General features: G+C 42.6%; 1 protein-coding gene across 6 annotated transcripts in view; it reads right to left on the reverse strand.

Moving 5' to 3' along the window:
• esrrga (estrogen-related receptor gamma a) overlaps positions 1-23,565 on the reverse strand; it is a 295,738-nt gene that overhangs the window by 45,098 nt on the left and 227,075 nt on the right. For all 6 annotated transcript variants that reach the window (XM_038811800.1, XM_038811809.1, XM_038811790.1 and 3 more), the window contains 2 exons: positions 4,304-4,414; positions 1,361-1,522 (listed from right to left, as the gene is read on the reverse strand). In XM_038811800.1, the coding sequence (XP_038667728.1) occupies positions 1,361-1,522; positions 4,304-4,414 (273 nt within the window). The remainder of the gene's footprint in view (positions 1-1,360; positions 1,523-4,303; positions 4,415-23,565) is intronic.

Raw genomic sequence — 23,565 nt, forward strand, 5'->3', positions numbered from 1 at the left:
GATTTGTGTCCTTTTGCCCGAGTGGAGCCGTCGGCGCTGAGGCCTTTGGTGGGGGATCAGAGCAGTACAACAGGTTTGCCGTCCTTCGAGGAACGCTTCATTCTCTGCCTGATCATGAATCCCGATCGCAGCGTCAGGCAATCCACCCACTGTTGCAAGTCTGCAAAGAGTTAATGAAACTTCTCTTTCTTCATTAAAAAATAATAATGGCGTCCAGTGTAACTCAGTAATGCAGCACTAATCCAGTAATGGTAACCCCCAGGCTTATGTTTACGGACAGAATGCAATAGCAGCAATAATTTTTTCTAACACTTTTTTCCGAAGATTTAATAGCATTGACAACCTGACAGCTCCCTTTGACAATTGCTTCTGACAGCTTTGATAGTGAACTTTGATAAGTCTGCTGACTGTTCCAACCAACTTGACATTATTTAATTTCTGCACTGACTTACGCACATTTATGCGTACTTGTAACAATTCCAACAGGCACCTCACCTCCACCAAAAGTGCCCCTGGAGCAGATTGACGGGGTACTTTACCTTTCCAAAATGATACCCTGGCTACCCAAACTAATCCACAAATTTCAGACCTTCCCTTACCAGGTCTAATCTGCACATTTCGGGCACGATTTTCTGCTCCCCTCTCCATGGCCTGTTTTCCGACAACAGAGGCGGCTCACCATTGATGGCTGACAGGATCTACCAGTTCAGGTGATGACTACGGTGAACTCCAAGACCTGCCCGTCCCATTGCCAGGGATTGCTTTCAGCAGGGCTGGACGATCCCAACAGTGGGATGAGTTGCAAAATCCCACCCTTTGTGTTTCACACACCAGGCCTAGTTAAATTCCACTTAAATGGAGGACGGTAATGGTTTAAATGGCTGACTGCCTCTGTAAACCGCACACACCTTAAGTACGACCCACACCCAATCCTATCCTGCAAAAATGGAAAGTGCCACTTTTGGAGGATGGGGGTGGGGGAGGCTTAGGGGGGGAGATTTTGGAGCGTTTATTCTACTTTTTTCATGATGGAGAGCATGTCCAGCGTGGTGAAACTCTGGGCCATAGTTTTCCTCAGCTCAAAAAGAATACCAAGTCATAGAGATGCCAGATGTATACTACAAATTAACATTGTCAAAATAAATCTTGATTAAATCACAAGTGTATTAAGTAGTCATGCACATTTGTTTGAGTAATTTGATAACAGTGTTAGCTGGTGGAGTTTCACTTGTAAAACTAAGTAGCTATCAAAGTATTTTTTGTGGTATCTGCACTGTGGGAAATTCAGAACCAAACACAAGGGGGAAATTTGTTTCATGACATGCTTAACAACTGTCCTGATGTGGTTTTCTTTTTGTACCTGGAATATGCTTTGCCCATCCGATGATGACCACCAGTTCTCGATCAGCCAAGTCGCACAGTGTAGTGAGGGCTTTGATGTCACTCTCCGGGATGGTGGGATCAGGCATGGCATAGATCTTCTCTGGCTCAGCCACAAGCAAGTGTGAGACAATCTTGTTGACTAGAATAGAAGGCCGAGGCAAAAGAAAGAAGAAACGTTTGCGTCAGTTCAGACAGCCTCATCACTCAGGGAATTGAGTAGCTGCAAGCGGTATCTCTTGGTAAATCTTATTTAATGTTGCCTTAATTAGAATCAATACAACCCAATTTTCATCAGAATGGCTTTGTTATGCACAAATAATCAATCAGGATCCAGAAAATCTCTTAGACTACATCCAAGGTACAAAACATACTGCACTTCCTAACACAAGTTGAAAATTGATCATGCATTTTGTAAATTTCTTCTTAGCAAAAGCTGTTAATTAATTAAACTAAAGAAAATTAACCCAACAGTTCTTCGATAATAAGTAATGATCAGTGAATGGCAAGACTATCTAAAATGAGCACACAGAACAATGCAATCTTATTAACGTTCAGATGTATTGAGGGGCAGAAAGAGTTATATTAATAAAAGAGAAAATCAGAAATATGTAAAGGCAAATATATATAATTTTTAAAGCTGGGTTTTAAACATATTACCTAGCAATTTTAACAAAGAGGGGGAGGGATGATTTTTTTTTGTATGTCTCATATCAAGTTAAATATGGCCATGAATATCCCCAATAGTTCGGTTTGTATGGGTCTTTGTACTTTACAACACTTTGGGATGTTTAGTCAAGTGGTGTGATAGACAAGCATTACAATTAGTGAAAGATAGGAAAATGATCCCAGCTTTTTAAAATACCACAATGGCATAGGGAATATGTGTTCTGCATATTGGCTGCAATATTTATTTATTGTCAGAAAGTATTTTAGAACTTCCTCCGATTATTTTCTGTATATAAAGTCTAGGAAAATCGTAAGGTGATGTCCCATCCAGTGGAGTAAACAGTGAATGTACTATTCACTCATCCATATCTGCTCTGCCCAAAGGCAGGTCCTTGGCCCATTGTCTGTTGATGTTTTACCCTGAGCTATTTTTCTTGGCAGTTTTTGTCGGTGGTGGTTTGCCATCACCTTCCACTCTCAGTGGCATAACAAAAAGGCAGGTTCCAAGTCTACCTCAGCCAGAATGGGAATTAAACCTGTGCTGTTGGCATTATTCAGAACCACATGCTAGCCATCTAGCCAACTGAGCTACACCGGCCCCTGAAATGCACTTCACTTAACTTTTATTACCTTAGTATTGTTTCCCCTGGAGTCCACTAAATTACATCCTTGTACATTTCCACCAGGAAATCTGACAGCTTGACTACATACACATCCTTAACAATTACACATATCTACTTCTTTGGATTTTTAAGTTGAATTAAATAAACTCTATTTTAAGTCAAGGGAAAAACTATAGTGCAGGATTTACAAACCAACCCACCGCATATTTTTTGGTGGTGGAGGTGGCTCGACAGCGGGATTTACTGACCCCGCCGTTGTCAACGGGATATCCCGGTCACTGCGCCCCTCGTCGCCGAGAAACCCATGTCCCGGTGTGGGACCGGAATATCCCGCTAACGTGAACAGCCGGTAGATTGCGCCCTTTGAGTTTGTTAGGATTTATCATTCCAACCATTTAAGCACTTTGGGGAAAAAAGTACTAACCATGTTCTGTTATTTGGATATCTATATCAAAAATTTGATTCTGATAGACAAGACTTCATTGCAAAATATTAATATAATGCAATTCACAGAAATGTAAATGCGACTGCAATGTTTCATCAATATGGTATATTACACATGGTGCCCGCTCTTGTAAAAGTGTGAGCTCTCGCCTGATTAACATCTGAAATTCCATGAATTGCTTTCAGCTATACTTAATTATTTATTATTTAATAGGAGAAATATGCTGGAAAATACAAACAGCCACTGCCTTGACCATGGTGAGGCAAAATCGTGCTTAAAAGGCACACAAAGCCATGCATTAAAATTATCCTATTTTTCTCGTGGCCTAAAGAAGAATTATTAATATGGCCCAATACAATATGTGTGATTTTGAAGTATTTGCCAATAAAAAGAAATGTAGTCAACTCAAAAGAAATGATGGAGTTATTGAATGAGTTTTGCAATGCAACATTGATGATATTTTGCACCATATTTATTCTTTACAGTCTTCCGTAACAGTGTAATAAAAGAGAAAGGGAGAAAGCAACCAAAATCTAACATGCACGGTTTTGATGGCAAAGTCTCATCATAAAAGCTTAAAGATTTAAAAAGACAATATCCAGCTTATGCAGGATTTGTAATCTTCATTCTAGTGTTTTGAGTTTTACACTATGGTTAGCTTAGAGGCTCAGAGAAAAAACACCACAGATGTGTTTAATACTGTCAATGTTCCACATTGTTTAATAATCCTCATTTTAAATCACAGTCATGGGACACAAATATAAACAAAATTACAATTTTAAAGAGATTTTAGAATTTTTGGGAAAGCATAAAATTTTAAAATAATAATCGCTTGCAGCAACACTGCTGTGAGAAGCCTTGTCTCTCGAATTGAGCTGCATAGAACAAAAAAATGGACAAGTCAAAATATTTCCATGTGGCTGTAGATATTTCTTCACATAATACACCATGCCACCCTTGATGAAAAATAAACTCTGGCGATTTATAAAATGGAGACTGGATTAGCTCTGTCTATTATCACTCCCATCTGTTTGCAAACTCTTTAACTGGTTGTGTGTGCAGAGTGAGTATACTGAAATAGATAAGACATGCTAGTGTTTCACTGGATTGTAAATTAATGTGCTGAAGCTTTATATGTTAATGGACATCCTGTACAATATAATATAAATTAATTTGTTGTCCTCACATGGCTTTTTGGCTGGTTGAACCAGCTGAGGGTTCAAGTAAGGGCTGTTCTCTGCATCTATCCTGCGCTTATACTTTTGCCGTCCTCCACGTACTCTATCCAAACGCACGCCTGGAAAAGAAGAAAAATAGCTTTTGCAAATACAATGAAAGTATAAAAGTTCATTACCAAATCATTGGTTCGCCATGATGAATGACCTAAATTAATAACAAATTAAGGGACTGCTGAATTGGCATGCAGTTGAAAATGCAAAAATGATTTTATAGCACTACAACTTGACGACAATCAATAGATGTGTATACATTTGTACCTCTGGTAGGTTAAAACAGATTTTATACCACAATAGCAGTAAAAAGCATCACATTCAATGCACTGCTAGCATAAATGAAACAAATCCAAGAAAACATTTTAACGACAAAATAATGTACATGGTATTACATTTCCATTTGCCTCCTCCTCGACTAGAAAATGCTTCAATTAGTAACCAAAGTCCCAGGTAGCTTGTCAGTTTTATGAAGGGATGTACACTAATGCAGGTTAATGTGATAGCAAGAAGACTTTTGAAAGGATATTCTCATCAAAAATATGGGAAGCACAGTGACAAATCGGAGTTTCTATTGGGAATATTTCGAAGCCAAAACATAATGTTCACAAACTTCAAATAAAATTATTTAAAAATACAAGCCATTAAGACATAAAGAGATTGATAACATTTCTCATTTTAAATTACTTTTAAACAGATGTTCAGTGTAAACAAGTATATCTTGCCAATTTTCAATTACTTTCCCAATAAAGTACAAACTTTTCGATCAATAAACAGTATGATGTCCTTGAATATTTTGGGGAGGTAAACAGAATTATAATTTTAAGTCATTCCTACAACTGCTATAAAGAAACATGAAACTGTGATTTATACTAAATCCAAGTGGGATCATTGCTTTAAGGACAATCTATCCTTTTATTTTATTGACATCAAAAGAAGCCTAATTTAATTATATCAAATTTCTCCTGGGAATATGTGTCACTACGGAAACCAGCTAACAGGAAGTGTCAATGATATTTTGTTGCTTTGAATATAACAGTAACTTTGAAAAATGTTGCATGGTTCAAAACTGTCTAAATTTTGCCAATCACTCACATCACCAGCATGAAATGGGCTGCCTCCAAGAGCCCACAACAGGTCAGAGGTTTTAATTGAACAACATCTCTTTCTGTCGTTCCGACAAAAGGCAAGCAGGAAAAATGACTCTGACAAGATAGCTCAGAGTCTAGCAATGTCCAATTTCTCATTAGGTCTAAGCAGCTATCTAGCTGCTAATGCTGACAAGCCTTGAACCTTTTATTTTTGCTCAGAAATTACTTTGGCAGGAACAGGAATACAGCTTCATCACAGACGCCTGACTGCTGTTGCATTAACCTGAATGAGACCTCATAGACTGGCGTTTCGGTGTGGTGGAAATGTGCCCGAATGCAACATGTACAAGTCTTTTGTTATCCTGGCAGACGCTCGGAGCAAGAGGAAGGCACCACAAAGCTGTGCACATTAATAACCTGATTATTTGTGTCTCTGCACACTTGCATCAATTGTGAGAGGCACAGGAGAAAGCAAACCATTTACTAAGCTGAAAACAAAAGGCAATTACTAAGCAAGTAGGTTAATGCATATGATACTGTATGTGCCAAGGCAGTCACACTCAAGCTTCAAGGGAAGTAATATACTGAAGTGAGAAAAAAAAAACCAAATGGTTCATCCTGATTTATTTGGATCTCATTTCCTCAGTGGTCTGCAACAGAGATCTGTGGTACTGATCGGTTGTGCCTGCAAACAGGAGAATTAAGTATATGCCTAAGAATTTGAAGGTAAATAGAACATGTGGAAAAATTGACATCAGGTGCGACTTACCATGGCACGGACCTTTTCCTGGTGCAACACTCAGTCTTCCACTTGCATCTTTAGCTTCACTTATGTTATTCTTTCATCTGCTGGGCTCTTACTGTGGTCTTACTATGACTACCTTCAATGTTATTGTGAAACTGGGGCAGATGCAAATCACATTGTTCAGCATCCTCGCTCAAAAATACTTAAATAGCCGTCCAGTGAAATTGAATTATGCAAATGTGTGATCTGATTTGGATTCTACTGTCTTATCCCAAAGGCTGTCCTATTCTGCCCACTGTTCAGACTGTAATTATCAGGGTCTTAATGCTTAGCTTCTTCAGCATTATACAGGTCTAGAAATACAATTGTGCCCAAAAACAACTCCATACAAGGTGCCAGGAGAGGAGGTGAATCCTCCAGCACATCTTCTATCCCTCATGGTTGACCCTGTTTTGGCCGTGACAGCTAGCATTGTGGAAGGTTTCTTTCACAGGCCTGAACATCTTTTTTCTCTTAGTAAATTTCACCCTACATGACATTCTATACAAAATGGACTGAATGGTCAGCTGCATTCACAGCTAGATGGTTATGTTGACGGAGCTTCCTGAACACTAAAATTTTCAACCAGAGTCTAGGATCCTTATTTACGCAAGTTATCCATTGCTTTATACATTTCTGGATGTCTTTGGAGAAGCCCAATGCAAAATGAGGATGGTCCACTTTAGAGTTGATATGAGCGCATGCTTCTTGTCCACCTTATTGGTGGCTTGTGTGCCTATTTAGCCACTGCTGTTGAAATTTCTAGGCCACAATGTCCATACAATGCTATCATTAATTATTCCATTCCAAAACACAGCACCACATTTCAGACTCTTATCTCTGCTACACAACAGGATGATTAACTAACTGCAATCGTAATCTTCATTTTTATGTTTTTTTACATACTCAAATGTGGTTTAATGTTTCATGTTAAAGGCTCTAAATTTAATTAGGACCCTTATGTTGCTATTACTGTGGGACCCGAAGAGGCTGGCACGGCCAGATCCTCAAGAGGGTGGGCGCCATATTTTAAAGGGCACCCCAATCTCAGAATAACCTTACAGCACCGTTCCCTTCTTGCTGCAAAATCCCCCCCCGCCCACAGCAAGGTTCCACCCAACAATTTCTGGCAAGGCTCCCCACCACCCCAGCAATCGCTGGCATGAGGCCCACCACCCCCTCCCCTAAGTGAACAACAACCCATGCTTGTCACAGCGCCACTGCGCATGTCCTCGTTGACGCCGCGCCACTCTGCATGCGCGGATCCCGCGGCCACAGTTTGCGCCAGTATGGGAGACTGGAGCAGTGCGAACCGCTCCAGCGCCGTGCTGGCCCCTGTAGGGGCCAGAATCGGTACTCCCAGCGGCCCGTTCACGCTGTCGTGCAACGCAACGGTGTTTCTGATGACGTGGACACTCTGCCGCCGAATGGGAGAATCCCGCTCCTGGTCTTTCTGGGAAGCACTTCAGGAGAATGAAGAAGCTTCTTGAACAAACTGTGGTTAGAAACAACACTTGCTCTTTCTATGAAGCACTTTAGAGGAAAGAAAAAGCCATTGTGAAAGAACTGTGGTTAGAAATAACACCTGTTCAGAGGACAAGGCATTTCAGAGTTAATGGACCGTGAAGAGCTATACAGACACACGAAACAAAACCCTCCTTTGAAATAGCCTGGACTTGTCAATCAAATGGCTTGTAAAATGTAATGGATCATGAAATTGAATGTAAACAATCCAAGTCATAGCTTTTAAGCTTCTCAGCAAGGCCAGAGGCTTGAAAAAGTTAAAGAGGAATGAAATTGAAATGTGAAAAAAGCACTTCAAAAGGTTTTCTACACTTCAGAGGGAAGACTTTTACCTTGACCCGACAGATCTTTGAACTTAACATGCTAGGAGAGACAGCAAAAGTTTCCAACACATCAGAGGGAAGACTACAACTGACAGCTCTTTTGAATTGACATGCTGAAAGAGAGTTTAAAGATTTTCAAAGCAATAGAAGGAAGACTTGCCACATGATCCCCGTCCCTGGAAAGACCCCTAATCTGAATCTCCCCAGCCCAGCCCAAGCCTCTAAACCCCGGCCTACCCTGAAGAAACCCCCGCAGCATCTTGGAGGTAAATGTAGAGAGGGTACTCAGCCGCTTGCTCCCCTTTGGTGTCCATGGCACCTGGTCCCTGCTTTAGGGACCAGTAGTGATTTGCGCTCAATCACGTTCCATTGGAGGGGCATGTGAATACCGGGAGTCTATTGCATTCAACTTTAATCTAACTAATGAGATTAAAATGAAGCCAAACGTGCTGTAATCAGGTTCTCGTCCTTTCTGGGCGAGATCCTGATGATGCCAGCAGGAGCGAGCTGGGAGAATTGGAAACTGATTTGTGCCCGCCACAAATCCTGTTTTGGTGCTCACCCGTTATCCTCCCAACACTGCAGAATTTATGCTGGGTGCAACGGAGCCGGAGAATCGCCCCAAAGAATGTTAACAGAAATAACAATGAGAAAATCCCATTTAACCATGATTCTCAGTTCTTTTATGCATGTAAAGAATTATTTTGTTGAATAAAGTATGTGATTTACTATGTATTGTCAAGCGGGAACAAACAACTTAAGAGGCCAAATCAAGAGGACTGCGACCATTCATTCTTTTTCACACAATCACTTTAAAATCAAGTTTTACCGTACCGTACAAAAAAGTATCTGCATCTCTGAGCAGCCTCAGAATTGAGTGATCCATGGGTTCTTATTTACAGCGAGATCATATTACTAATACTACAGCTGTATTTATGCTATCCAGACTTGTACACACTCTTCCCCTAAAGCATCTACATTACTGTGGATGTCAAGTCTATGTAACATCATGAAACTATAGCTCTGTTCAGTCACTAACCCTCTTGAGGCCTGGGATGGTTATTGTTGGAGCTGCTGGGTGAATTTGGCACTGTGCACAACTTGAGTAGACTGATGATCATTTGAATAAGTCCATGTTAAATCTACTGGACTAAAGAGGTGATTTAATGCTTTGACTGCACTGACCTACTTTTACTACTAACATACTGTACTGTTGTTAAAAGTAATGGTTAACCTTCTGCCCTCAGTGAAAGGCATATCTCTTTTTCCCATCCCTCATCTAAAAAAGTATAAAATGTAATTCACTTAATTTTTAAGATGCTTCCTGATCAGGCCAAATGGTTAGTTTCACATAAAGAATACAGCACAATGTAATTTATATGCAAAGGTTTCAATCATTATTAGTTAGAACATACTCTTGGCAATATTAGTGGAAAATGTTATTCCCTGTTCGCTATCTCGTAAGTTTACACCTCAGGTGAATCTTCAGACAGAAGGACATTATATGAGCACATTAAGTGTTTGTTTACTATTTCCATAACCAGATTTTGAGACATACATTCCATATCGATACAAGTTGGTTTACATCGCTACTGTTTTGAGTACTATTCTCTGGCAGGTTAGAAACTAGGCAAGCAGTCATCCGTTGCTTTAAGAAGTTGTGGAGAAGTTTGTATAATTTGGTATAAACAAATCATAAATCACTGTTGTACGTCATTTACAAGGGTTTGGTCCTTTCCAGCTCCTGTGACCTGAACAGCAAAGCCACTCAGCAGCTTGCAATCTACACCAACATGCCTCCCCTCTTGATCCTCAATCGTGTTTCTTTTCCTCCTCTCCCGCAGTCTACGATACCAAGCGGCATGTTGCAGCTCTTCCCTGACTGAATCCCTGGGATCAACGCGGAAAACAATTCCCTCCCCCCTCCATTTTAATTTCAGCATTCTGCTTTCCTGATGAAATTCAGACCACCAGTTTTGAATTGGTGAAATTAACTGAAGTAAGTCAAAAACCTTTACATGTAAAGAAGTTAAAGAAGGCCATTTAGCATTAGATTTAAGTGGCACATTATTAAAGTAATTAGAAAGATTAAAACAGCTCAGTTCAAGTGCTTTAAGTTAACCATGCCTATCAATACAGCCACTATTCTGTCTGGTCTTGTTCTGTCATTAATAATAATCTCTTGTTGAGATTGCTCAACTTCCATCCATAAATAAGAGACAAGGGGAATAATTTTCAACTTTGACAAGGCTGAAAAAGCCATTTAAGGATTTTTTAGCCAGTTCAAATTGTACTGCTTGAAAGATTAACTTCAGCATTCTAGTAAAATTAGAATCAGTAGAATTCCAGTTCTTAATGTAAAATGAAGTCTGGTTAAGCATGGAAGCTACTTCTAGGTGGATATAATTATTGGATCTTTAACATTCTCCTTGATGTACTGTCTTGCAATGGCAAATCTTGATAAACTGGAGCTAGAATTCACTGCATAATGCAATAAAGCATTTGTAGAAAGCATAAATTCACAAAGTACCTGGAACTAACCTGAAGTAAGAGTTGATGGGTGCGACTGAATGGCCGGTGGCCGGGTCTGGCTTGAGGCGTGAGATGCCTCTCGTGAGATTTAGTCAGCTCGTTAGGCCTCGCAAGATCTAACGAGATCTCTTGAGGTACCACAATCTGGATCTCACCCACAATGGGCGGGACCCTGATTTTCATATTCAAGTGAGTAGTTAGCCTCACTTGAATGTGTCAATGCCAGATCCACCCAGCGCCCAGGATCAAATCCCCTCGCCTTGGCGCCGCTTCGCACTGGTCTCCACAAACATGGACCAGCAGAATTTATTTGCGGGGAGGTGGGTCTCTCAGGTGATCAGAGGTGCCTGAGTGGTCAGCCTCTGGGCAGGGTGATACCCTGGCACTGCAAGGTTGGAAGGGGCACTGCCAGGATGCCCAGGTGGCATCTTGCTTTAGCTGAGAATCAGGCCCAGGGGTGCCCTACCATATGAGGTGGGGTGAGGGGGGCTCGAGGAGACCCTAATTGGTAAATTGGGATTGGGTCAAGGGGTCATGTTGAGAGGGTGAGAGATCGCGACGGCATATTTTCCTGCACTGACAAAGTGAGCTCCTCAGCACAGGAAATGAAGCTAAGTGCGGCCTCGGCGAGACATTCCTTGCTGAGGCCCAAGATAGCTCAGAGAAGACTTGCCCCCTGAGGTCGGCTTTCCGTGGGACCCACAGCTCCACGCCAAAGAGGAGCGGAGAGACACCCTCAGCCAGCGTGGGCCGCAGACCCAAGCCGGCCCTCCTGAACACTGCCTGGGAGGCACTGCCAGTCTCACTGGGAGGAGACAGCTGGTGACCCGGAGGGATGGGGGTCACTGGTGATTCCTCTGCCCTGAGAGGAGCAGAGAACCAGGGAGTGTTGCAAAGGCTGTGGTGCAGGTGTCCACTGGTTGGGGTGAGCTTTGCTAATCCCCTGCTTCCTCGGCAATGGGCAGCGCTTCTGAGGTGTTCCAACACCTGTGGGCCCCTGATTGAACTCAGCCCTTGATGATACAGCTGGGGTAAAGGGATGTCCAGAGGGGCAGCCTGGGTGGGCCCCCAGATGACCAGAGGCTTTCTGACCATTTAAATGACACAGGCGGCACTCAGCAGTGTGAGCAGCCAGGAACCTGTACCACTGAAGGTGTGCATTTAGAAGACTGACTGCAGCAATGTCGGTCTGAGCCAGGCCACCCGATCCCGAGGGGCACACCCCAAATCCACAGACTTGGCACTGTCACTACCCCGTGACTGCCCCCGGCCAGGACAGCCATCCCCCAGCAAGCCCGACAGTTTTCAACAGTTTTTCAGTGTCTTTTTAGCCTTCTGCTTCTCCCCCGTAGCCATGGTGCCCAGTCCACATTTGTAGGTACTTGGGAGTAATTTGTGCCCACGAGACCTCTGCCTGAGAAGGGCGGACCATCGCAGAAGGGCCGAGTATATAGTGTCCAAGTTGCTAATCGCTGGCCGCAAACCTAATTATCACCACCAACGAATGACCGGAGCATGGCACCCAATTCTCCACCCAATCACAGTTCACCTTTGTGGCATTGAGGGGTGGAAAATTTCAGCCTTTGACTCACAACTTTCAATCTGCACTTTTTATGAAGTAGTGATAAACACTGTACTTCACTGTCAGACTACAGTGACAATAAGATTTGTGAAGATCGGGTTTGGAAAGACAGCTTTTTTGCTACTTTGATTAAATACATTGAGATTGTTCACTTCACCTGATATTGCAGTGTTACGTCAGACCTAGTTTATAGTTTGAAATATCCATTTTACAAGAGGCACACAGTTGACAGTAACATTATTACAAGGCTGCTTTTAATTTCATAGGTCACATGGAATCCTGCAAAAAATATCTCCAACAATTTATAATCAACAAGCACCACCAGATTCGAGTCTATGTTCAGCTAATTCCCCACTTTGCGTATAGGTTTTGTTACAGACGGAATTAGGCAACAAAAAACAAATGTGCTTTGCATTTTAATTTTCATATTATTCAAATAGCACAATTTAGCAAACCCAACCTCTTATTTCTCCTTTTTTCTCTTCCCCTCTGTTCCCCAGAGGTTCATCAATTCCCTTTGGTTGAAAATCTATGGATAGCTGAAACAGCTTGCCTCTGTATCCTAGGGCTTAGTGCAACAGCATTAGAACCACCAGATGTCTGCCCAATCCCTGACTTACAAATGACTAGTCCTTATTTTACCCTTTGTACCTGACATATATTCTCAGAGGATTGTGACCACATTCCTGTTTGGCTTCATGTATGTCTCATTTCTTGCTATGTAACAGCATGTACTTTTCTCTGCCTCTATTTTCACTTGCCATTTTACTTTGAATTATATCATTCATCTTTTAAGAACATGGCAGCATAATCAATACATACAGCATCTCCAGAAAATATCCTTCACTCATAAAAATATGTAAAACGTCTTCCAACTTTGTCTATCCAAGTATAGTGGCAGTAAGAGTTGATATTTTCTTTTTAAAATTTAAAGTGCCCAATTCTTTTTTTTTTTCAATTGAGGGGCAATTTAGGTGGCCAATCCACATATCCTGCATATTTTTGGCAATGTGGGGGTGAGATCCACACAGACGCGGGTAGAATGTGTAAAAACACACAGACAGTGACTAGGAGCCGGGATCGAACCTAGCTCCTCGGCGCCGTGAGGCAGCAATGCTAACCATTGCACCACCATGCCCCCCTGTAAAAGTTGACACTTGATAATGTTTTGTGTCATATATTGAAATGTTTCTGATATAAAAAGTGCGTGCTATGTTGAAACACATATAACAATAAAGGCAACTATTTAGTCGAGAAAATAAAACAAACTTTACCATTGCCTCCCACACTGTTGAAGATGAAGCAATTGAAATTGTGTACATGCTCCATTGTAGTTTGTAAGTATTGCATTCTAATTTTACAGAATATCAATTTAATGGTGTCACAGGCTGGAAAGCCAATAGTGATCCAAAGGAAATACAGACTCCAACGTGAAAATATGTAGTGAACAGAAATTGGCCTGTGAAATTAAGTATAAACAATGCAGTTCAAAGCTTTTAGGATTCTCAGCAAACCCAGAGGTTTGAAGAGGTTAATGGGGAATGAAACTGAATGTGAAGCACTTCAAATGTTTCCAACACATAAAAGGGAAGAGTGCACCTTCATGTGACAGATCTTTGAACTTGACATGTCCGGAGAAAGTTTAAAGGTTTTCAAGGCTGCAGAGGAAAGGCCTTTACCATCATCTGACAGATCAGTGATATTAACTTGCTGGGAGAGCGTCAAAGGTTTGAAGGCCAGGGAGAAGACTTTTACCTTCATCTGACAGATCAATGATATTGACATGCTGAAAGAGAGTTTAAAGGTTTTCAAGGTGGATTGGCCATGCTACATTGCCCTGAGTGTCCAAAAAGGTTAAGTGGGGTTACTGGGTTACGGGATTAGGGTGGAGGTATGGGCTTAGGTAGGGTGCTGTTTCCAAGGGTTGGTGCAAACTCGATGGGCTGAATGGCCTCCTTTTGCACTGTAAATTCTCTGATTCTATGAAGGCGACAGAGTGAAGACTTGTCATATTACCCCTATCCCGGGAAAAATTTCAGACCTCCATTAATTTAAACTAGAGATTTCATCTTAAACCAACTGTAGTTACAAATGCTTTCCATATCATTTTTCTATTCAGATATCTTTGAATATGCATCATTGTAATGTCACTGTCCTGTTGTCCTAAACTATTATTACAGCAGACATACCAATACTTTGCTGCCAGTGTTTGAGCAAGGACGTGTACAGGGAGTCAGTTACATAGCCCACTTGAATCACACTGGAGCTTAGGGTGGCAAAACTGTATGCATGGTGGAGGGGGAGCGGGCTGGGGTGGCACTTGGCATATCGTAAATTGCTGAGTCATCCAGTAACTGGAAACATTTGATACAATGCTTCTTTTTCATTCAGTAAAAAATAAAATGTTTGCCTCTTTTATCGTCAAGGTTTTAAAAATTGTACAAAAGTTGGAGATCACACTGCCTGCCATTGTATTGCTACTGGAGCGAAGCATCAAGCTTGTGGATTACCACTGCAACGTTAGCAGTCTCAAAAGTCTCAAAGTGGCACCAATAATAAATATTGTGGTACAAGTATACTATCAGTTGGCTTGTGCCTCTGAAAAGAGAGATGTACTGTGACTGGAGCATGCGCTGGCAGTTGATCTACACTTGACTCTGACCTGGGAAACATTGAAGAATGGCACAACATAGAAGAAAGTGGGGCTTCAAGATTTTCAGACGCTTCCTGACACAGTGTGGTGGAGGCGGTGCAAGGAAAAGGAGATGGGCTGCAGCTGCACTTGCCAGGGGGCTCGAGGCACACACACAAACACAATGGGAGCGGGTAGTAATGGAAGTCAATGCCAGGAGTCAAACACTGAGGACCTGGATGCAGTGTCACAAGAAGTTCAATGTCCTTGCATAAGCGATCAAGTCAGCGAATATATTTTCAAATTACATATCCAATGAACTGCACCACTAACCTCAGCCCTGCTCAATTCATAAGACCTTCATCACTCACTTACCAATAATCTCTGTAAATCAGGTCTCATACCTGACATTTTATATAATTTTAGCACTGCTGAAAGTCTTACACCCACATCTCAGATTTCACATACGGCCAGCTATTCAAACATGGCAGCCCCATCAGTCAAACATATTGCAATGCACTCATTGGCACACTTCCTTCCCTTTTTCAGAACAAGGAGGCATGCAACTATTAACAGCAAGATCCAGATGTAGAGGGGAAAATGTGCCTGAATTGTCCTTATCCTCATGGAGGAGATTGTGCTGGACATTATTGGAACAGCAGCTGGGCTGAAGCCATCAAAAAGGATGGTATCCACACATCTAATGCTCATTCTCACAAATCCCTTCCTCTCTTCCTATTTACAACCTGTGAATAGTAGACTCATAGAATTTACAGTGCGGAACCTGCACCAGCCCTTGGAAAGAGCACCCCACTGAAGTCCACACCCCCACCCTTTCCACGTAACCCAGTCAACCCACCTACCTCTTTGGACAGTACGGGCAATTTAGCATGGCCAATCCACCGAACCTGCACATCTTTGGACGATGGGAGGAAACCGGAGCACCCGGAGGAAACCCACGCACACACGGGGAGAAAGTACAGACACCGCACAGACAGTGACCCAAGCTGGGAATCGATCCTGGGACTCTGGAACTGTGAAGCAACAGTGCTAACCACTGTGCTACTGTGTCGTCTTACATTCCCCATTTCTCTTGCACGTGTATTTTTTTTCTTTTCAGATACCCACGAAGTGCAATGTGGCCAATCGTGGAGAAACACCAAGATGAGAGTGATGATAATGACAATACTCGCCGCCACCAAATCAAAAACTGACATGAAAGCTGCTTTGACAAAGAGCCATCCAGACTCGAAACATTAGCTCCATTCTCTCTCAGATGCGGTCACACCTGCTGAGATTGTCCAGCATTTTCTGTTTTCGTTTCAGGTTCCAGCATTTCCTTTTATCTTGTCACATGGGGACACAACCATTGTGAGCATTTGATGGAATTTACAATGCAGGACAAGCAACTTCCACCTGAAATGGGAGTTCAGCCATCTTGGCTTGCAGGGTGTCACAACAGTCCTGCAGTCTATTCTCCAATTGATTACTAGGATTGCTGAGACACTACCCTGAGCAAATGGCTGTCGATCAAGCACAAACCTACCATATCCTCTCTCAAGAGAACCTCAGCCGGTACGGGAATTGAACCCGTGCTGTTGGCCTCACACTGCATCACGAACCAGCTCTCTGGCTAATTGTTCCTTATTAAGCTTCAGGTAGGAGAATTACTCCTTGAGCACCCAGTCCAGACATGGCCTGCTGCTCAAATCCTTCTCCCCTCTTCCTCCTCCCTCTTCCAGCAACCTGTCTACTCTGCAGACCTTCTGCTTATTCTCGGAGTCATGTAGTAATCCATGGAGAATACCCATTGAGTGCACCCATGTCTGGGAGCACTGGGCTGCGCACAAACCTTGAAGTCAGCAAAGTGTCCCCCAGAATATTCTACAATGTGCCCTGTAGACTCTTGAAGTGTGAAAGAATTATAAAATGGACCAAGCATTTCCAGAATCACAGGTGACAGCCACAAGAAATCAACCGGCAATTAGTCTGCAATCTGGTCATTCGTTGATGATTCCTTTAAATAACATGTTGGGGGAGGCGCTGCCGATGTGGGTCCTTCCTGTTACTGAATGTATATTCAAACATGCATGATTAAGGGCTGTATTACTTTGAGCATTAAGTTCAAAAATAGCAGTGCCTGTGTCTCTCCCTACTCCGTTCCATGGTTCCCAACTGCTTCAAGAAGACCACCATCATACTGGTGCCAAAGAACCACCAGGCGACGTGCCTCAACGACTACCGTCAAGTGGCCTTGACATCGATCATTATGAAGTGCTTCGAGAGGTTGGTCATGAGACATGTCAACTCCATACTCCCAGAATGCCTCGATCCACTGCAATTTGCATACCGCCTCAACCGGTCCACAGCAGATGCCATCTCCCTGGCCCTAAACTCATCTCTGGAGCATCTGGACAACAAGGATTCCTATGTCAGACTCCTATTCATTGACTACAGCTCCACCTTCAACACCATAATCCTAGCCAATCCCATATCAAAGCTCCAAAACCTAGGACTTGGCTCCTCCCTCTACAACTGGATCCTCAACTTCCAGACTCATAGACCACAATCAATAAGGATAAACAACAACACCTCCTCCACGGTAGATCTCAATACTGGGGCCCTGCAAGGCTGCGTACTTAGTCTCCCACTATACTCCGTTTGCCGATGACACAACCGTAGTGGGTCGGATCTCAAACAACGATGAATCAGAGTACGGGAGGGAGATAGAAAACCAAGTGGAGTAGTAAAACGACAACAATCTCTCCCTTCATGTCAGCAAAACTAAAGAGCTGGTCATTGACTCCAGGATGCAAAGTATTATACACATCAACTGGGCCGAGGCGGAGATGGTGAACAGCTTCAAATTCCTAGATGTGCACATCACCAACAATCTGTCCTGGTCCACCCACATCAATGCTACGACCAAGAAAGTACAACAGCACCTATACTTTCTCAGGACACTAAGGAAATTCGGCATGTCCACATTGACTCTTAGCAATTTTTACTGATGCACCATAGAAAGCATCCTATCTGGCTGCATCACAGCCTGGTATGGCAACTGCTGTGCCCAAGACCGTAAGAAACGACAAGAGAATCGTGAACACAGTGAAGTCCATCACACGAAACTGCCTACCATCCAGTGACTCTGTCTACACCTCCCACTGTCTTGGGAAAGCTGGGCAGCACAATCAAAGACCCCTCCCACCCGGGTTATTCACTCTTCCAACTTCTTCCATCGGCCGGGAGATACAAAAGTCAGGAACACGCACTAACAGGTTCAAAAACAGCTTCTTCCCCGCTGTTACCAGACTCCTGAATGACCCTCGTATGGACTGATCTGATCTCTTCACATATCTTCTCTACTGAGTAGTATTGCACTCTGTACGCTTCACCCGATGCCTGTGTCTGTGTATTTACATTGTGTATTTATGTATGTCCTATGTTTTTTTCTTCTCATGTATGAAATGATCTGTCTGGACTGTACGCAGAACAATACTTTTCACTGTCCCTCGGTACACGTGGCTATACAAAAATTTAATCCAATCAAAATCAGCATTGCACGCTGATTAACATCATGATCTACCTACTCTGCTTAATTTTAGCCCATGTCCATTATACTCATCAATGCCCTCACCAATTTGCCTGCTGGATAACTCATGCATAAGCGTGTGGTGCACCTCATACACTATCTGGGGATTCAAATGGAACCAGTGAGTACCGAAGAGTGTGAGTTACCATTAAAGCAAAACAATACTTGGAATGGAACTTTAAAATTACAAGTCCACATCTAACGTGTTGACTGTAGCAGGATGACTATTCTCATCCAAACACAATGAAACATGGTTCATTAATGAAAGGTAGTTTGGCAAAGGGTTATCTGGACTCGAAACATTAGCTCTTTTCTCTCCCTACAGATGCTGCCAGACCTACTGAGATTTCCCTGCGTTTTCTCTTTGGTTTCAGATTCCAGCATTCTCAGTAATTTGCTTTTATCCAATGATAGGTGGTTGCTGGAGCTGGGCTGTAACTCAAATAAGATTTTATTTTTTGGGGAATCATTTGTATTAGAAGTTAAAACAAAAATCTATTTGAAAAAAAAATAGCTTAGTATATGAGTGCTTAATGGAAGTACTAGAAGATAACACGAGTTGTACATATTATGATAAGAGCTGGATCAAGCCAGGCCTCTTTATATACATAGCCTTGGCCTATATGTAATTCCAAGCATACACTAACATAGCTGACTTTTAGCTCCCCTCTGAAGCAGCCTTGAGAGTCATTCAATTTATACCACTTTCAGTCTTGTTAAGTTCAGATGACCACTGCCAGTCTTGCTAAGTTCAGATGACAGGCTGCTAATATTTAGGTTGTAGGACATTGTTTGCAATTATCAGATAAAAATGGATGGTCCTTGCTCAGCAAATGTTAAGTCATTCTGCACGATCCACCCAGTACACCTCCTCCTATGCTACAGATTTCCAGCTTGACTAGCTTGTGGATCAGCCTCATTTCCTTTCCCTGCTTTGATGAGGAGCTGTCGCCTCATTGAGTGGTTGGCAGCTTCCCCCAAATTATAACTGATGGCGTCCAAACCTGAAATTGGTTCAGGCCTTCTGTAGCCAGCTTTAGGCAGGTGGTGCGGTCGCTCTGCCGAACCCATACCTATTTTGGGTGGGAGTTGATCCCATCCTTTTGTCTGAAAATGATGCCATTGGTCAATTAAACTGTTTTTCCCTTTTCACTCAAGATATGCAAAGTGCCCAATCTTTGGGCATGGAAATCACTGTCTTTACCTTTCACACAGGGTTTCATGAGCAGCTGAATTGTCTTCAAGGTAGAATATGCCATATGCCTGCAATTTTTCTTTAAGTTTGAACTTGACACTTAACCCTCAGAACGTGTGCCAGATTTGTCTCTATTCAGCAGGGTAAGGGTTAACACTTTTCAATACGCATGAAGAGATTCAATTAATACTAACGAAGAGTGCAATTATTTCAATTTATACCACTGATTAATTGTGAAACACAATGAATATCAATAGAATAAACAAACATGACAGCCAAACCTTTAATCAAGTGGATGATCATTAGTCAATTAAATTTGTAATCGATTAATATATAGTCAGTTGATCACCTCTGCCCACCCCAATAAACAACAAGGCTGTTTGAGATTTTAGCTGTAGGGGAATTTTTACCTTTTATTTTACCAGATAAATGACCATCAAAACCCTCATTTAAATAACATTTCACTGCATGGGTTATTTTTGGCTTTTCTCAAACTACATGGACTGAATTTCTTAATTTATTCAATCTGTAATTTTACAAACAAAATGTTAAAGACGCATTAGCAGATCTTCCGCTGCAATACTCACTGTTGGAAACACCATCTCACTTGAGACACAGGTCAGCTGAACGTCCTTAAAACCACAACATTTGTTTGGCCACAGAGCTGGTTTCATCAAAGCAGCCCACCACAACAAGGTGAAAAATACCAATTTGGCAATAAGTCACACGTACTTACACAAGTTAGCAAAAATCTTGTGTGGAATTTAATGTTCTGTGAGATGAATTTGAAGACAGTTGTGGGGAGGGCGGTGGTGGGTGGGGGAAGGGAGGGTTTGGTGTTTGCTCAGGGTGAGGGAGAGTGTGGAGTGGCAATTTCACCACCTTCCCGAGGCCTCCCAACAAAGCCGATTGAGTTGCCAGTGGTTAACCAGGAGGGGCTCCTCAATCACTGGCATTCTGAGCCTGGTTGATGGATCTGCCATAAGGAAGCAGGGCCCCCACAAGATTCAAAACCCCTGCCATTGATGTCAACCTCATTTACCCTACTCTTCCCGCGATCCCTACCCCACTCACATTCACCTCTATCCCGGGATCCCCTCCTGCGGTCCCGAGTGTAGCACCGGCAGTGGCCACCACTCCCAGTGGCTCTGCTGGCAATAGAGAGCAAATGTGAGGTTATCCATTTTGGTAGGAATAACAGCAAACGGGATTATTATTTAAACGATAAAATATTAAAGCATGCCGCTGTGCAGAGAGACTTGGGTGTGTTAGTGCATGAGTCACAGAAGGTTGGTTTACAGGTGCAACAGGTGATTAAGAAGGCAAATGGAATTTTGTCCTTCATTGCTAGAGGGATGGAGTTTAAGACTAGGGAGGTTATGTTGCAATTGTATAAGGTGTTAGTGAGGCCACACCTGGAGTATTGTGTTCAGTTTTTGTCTCCTTACTTGAGAAAGGACGTACTGGCACTGGAGGGTGTGCAGAGGAGATTCACTAGGTTAATCCCAGAGCTGAAGGGGTTGGATTATGAGGAGAGGTTGAGTAGACTGGGACTGTACTCGTTGGAATTTAGAAGGATGAGGGGGGATCTTATAGAAACATTTAAAATTATGACGGGAATAGATAGGATAGATGCGGGCAGGTTGTTTCCATTGGCGGGTGAAAGCAGAACTAGGGGACATAGCCTCAAAATAAGGGGAAGTAGATTTAGGACTGAGTTTAGGAGGAACTTCTTCACCCAAAGGGTTGTGAATCTATGGAATTCCTTGCCCAGTGAAGCAGTTGAGGCTCCTTCATTACATGCTTTTAAGGTAAAGACAGATAGTTTTTTGAAGAATAAAGGGATTAAGGGTTATGGTGTTCGGGCCGGAAAGTGGTGTTCGGGCCGGAAAGTGGAGCCGAGTCCACAAAAGATCAGCCATGATCTCATTGAATGGCGGAGCAGGCTCGAGGGGCCAGATGGCCTACTCCTGCTCCTAGTTCTTATGTTCTTATGTAATTGACTGGCAACTCTCAGGGATCAGAATTTCCACCCAATTAGGGGCTGAATCAATTGGGACACCTGACGCTGTCCAGATAAGTGTCAAGATTATCGCATAATAACGTCCTTTCTGTCTCCGTTTTACAGTTGTTCCCCCCTGATTCTGTACTTCAGATAGGAGCATAGGATTTAGGAGCAAGACTAAGCATTTGGCTCTTCGAGCCTGCTCTGCCATTTGATAGAAGCATGGCTGATCTGTTTGTGATCTCAAATCCACTTTCTTGTCTTTCCCCATAACCCTCAAATCACTTGTCTATCAAAAATCTATCTCACCAAGCCTTAAATTCATTGACCTAGCCTCTACTGCTCTCTGGGGAAGAGAATTCCACATACCAATGACCCTCTGAGGGAAAAGACTTCTCCTCATCTCTGTCACAGAAAAGGCAGAACTCTTATTCTTAGACTGCGTCCCCTAGTTCTCGTCTCTCCTATAAGAGAAAACATTCTCTCAGCATCCAGCCTGTCAAGTCCCCTCGCGAACTTACATGTTTCAATAGGATCCCTTCTCGTTCCTCCAAACTCCAAAAGCTAGAGACACAAACTGTTCAACCTTTTTCCTATGATCCATCCAGTTTTGCCATCAGTTTTGCTGCTTAAATATAAATAATAACACAAAATTCAACCAAAAAAAAGGACCAAACGCATGACTTTAAAATGGGGATGGAATCTCCTTTGGTGCCCCAATCCAATTATCTCCCATTTCCCCCACCACTGCCAACTTTATCCCCCAACTCCCACTATCCCCACTTGAATTCCCAAGGCTATGAAAGATAGACTAATCAAATAATACAAACAGGTTTCTGAGACAGATACAAGCCGGCAGCAGAAATGTTGGGTGGAATTTTCCCGCTCCCCGCTGCATGTTTCTCGGCGATGGAGGTGGCTTGCCATTGGCTGCCGGCGGGACCATTCTGTCCCACCAATATCTAGTGTTTTGCATGGCTCGCCCATTCTGGTGCAGGAGTACCCGCCGTGAGTGGGGTTGCCTTAAGCAGGACCGGAAGATTCCGCAAATGAGAAGAACGGGAAAATCCTGTCCATTCATTGAATCCCTACAGTGCAGAAGGAGACCATTCAGCCCATCTGCTCCTCTGAACGAGCACCCAAACATCAGCCCACTCTCTGCAGTATCCCCATAACTCCACATACCCTACAGGTCAATTTTTTAACATGGCCAATCCACCTAACCTGCACATCTTTGGACTGTGGGAGGAAACCGGAGCAGCCAGAGGAAACCCACGCAGACATCGGGAGAATGTGCAAACTTCACACATCAACCAAGGCCAGAATTGAACCCGCGTCCCTGGTGCTGTGAGGCGGCAGTGCTAACCACTGTGCCACCGTGACATCCCATTTTTTTTTTTTAAGAGACATTTCAGCACACAAGTTTATAACTTTAATGTGCAGTAAATCTGATTTACGTTAATAAATCTATGGCCCCATGGAAAACATAAGATGGTAACTGAAAGGATGGTCAAAAATATTTTGAATTGTTTTGTTGTTTTTAAACTGAACTTTTATCTACTCACTTTATTCATTCTGCTACCCAACTGGAATAAACATATTGAATGAAATGTGCTTTACTTTCAAAAATTGTTCAATATCTGTGTCAAGTTGATTAACTGCTGTAATTCTAGCTGAATATGATATTGGCTTTCATCTCTCCATTAAAGTTCAGGCCTTTCTGAATATTCCCCTCATTGTTGATTACCTCTTTCTACAACAGGAACAAACTAAATGAACATCCTATTTAATCTCACTCACTTCATTGTAAAACAGTAAAAGAAATGGCTGCAAAAGGGCAGATTCGGATAACGTGTGTATTGCCTTTCATTTAAGACAATGTGAAGCTTTCTTTCTAGTTGCCTTGATAGAAACTGACAAAATGCATCACATTCGAGGTTGGCAGAGTCAAGTGTCAGG

Source organism: Scyliorhinus canicula, chromosome 1 (assembly GCF_902713615.1).
Source record: "Scyliorhinus canicula chromosome 1, sScyCan1.1, whole genome shotgun sequence".
Lineage (NCBI taxonomy): Eukaryota > Metazoa > Chordata > Chondrichthyes > Carcharhiniformes > Scyliorhinidae > Scyliorhinus > Scyliorhinus canicula.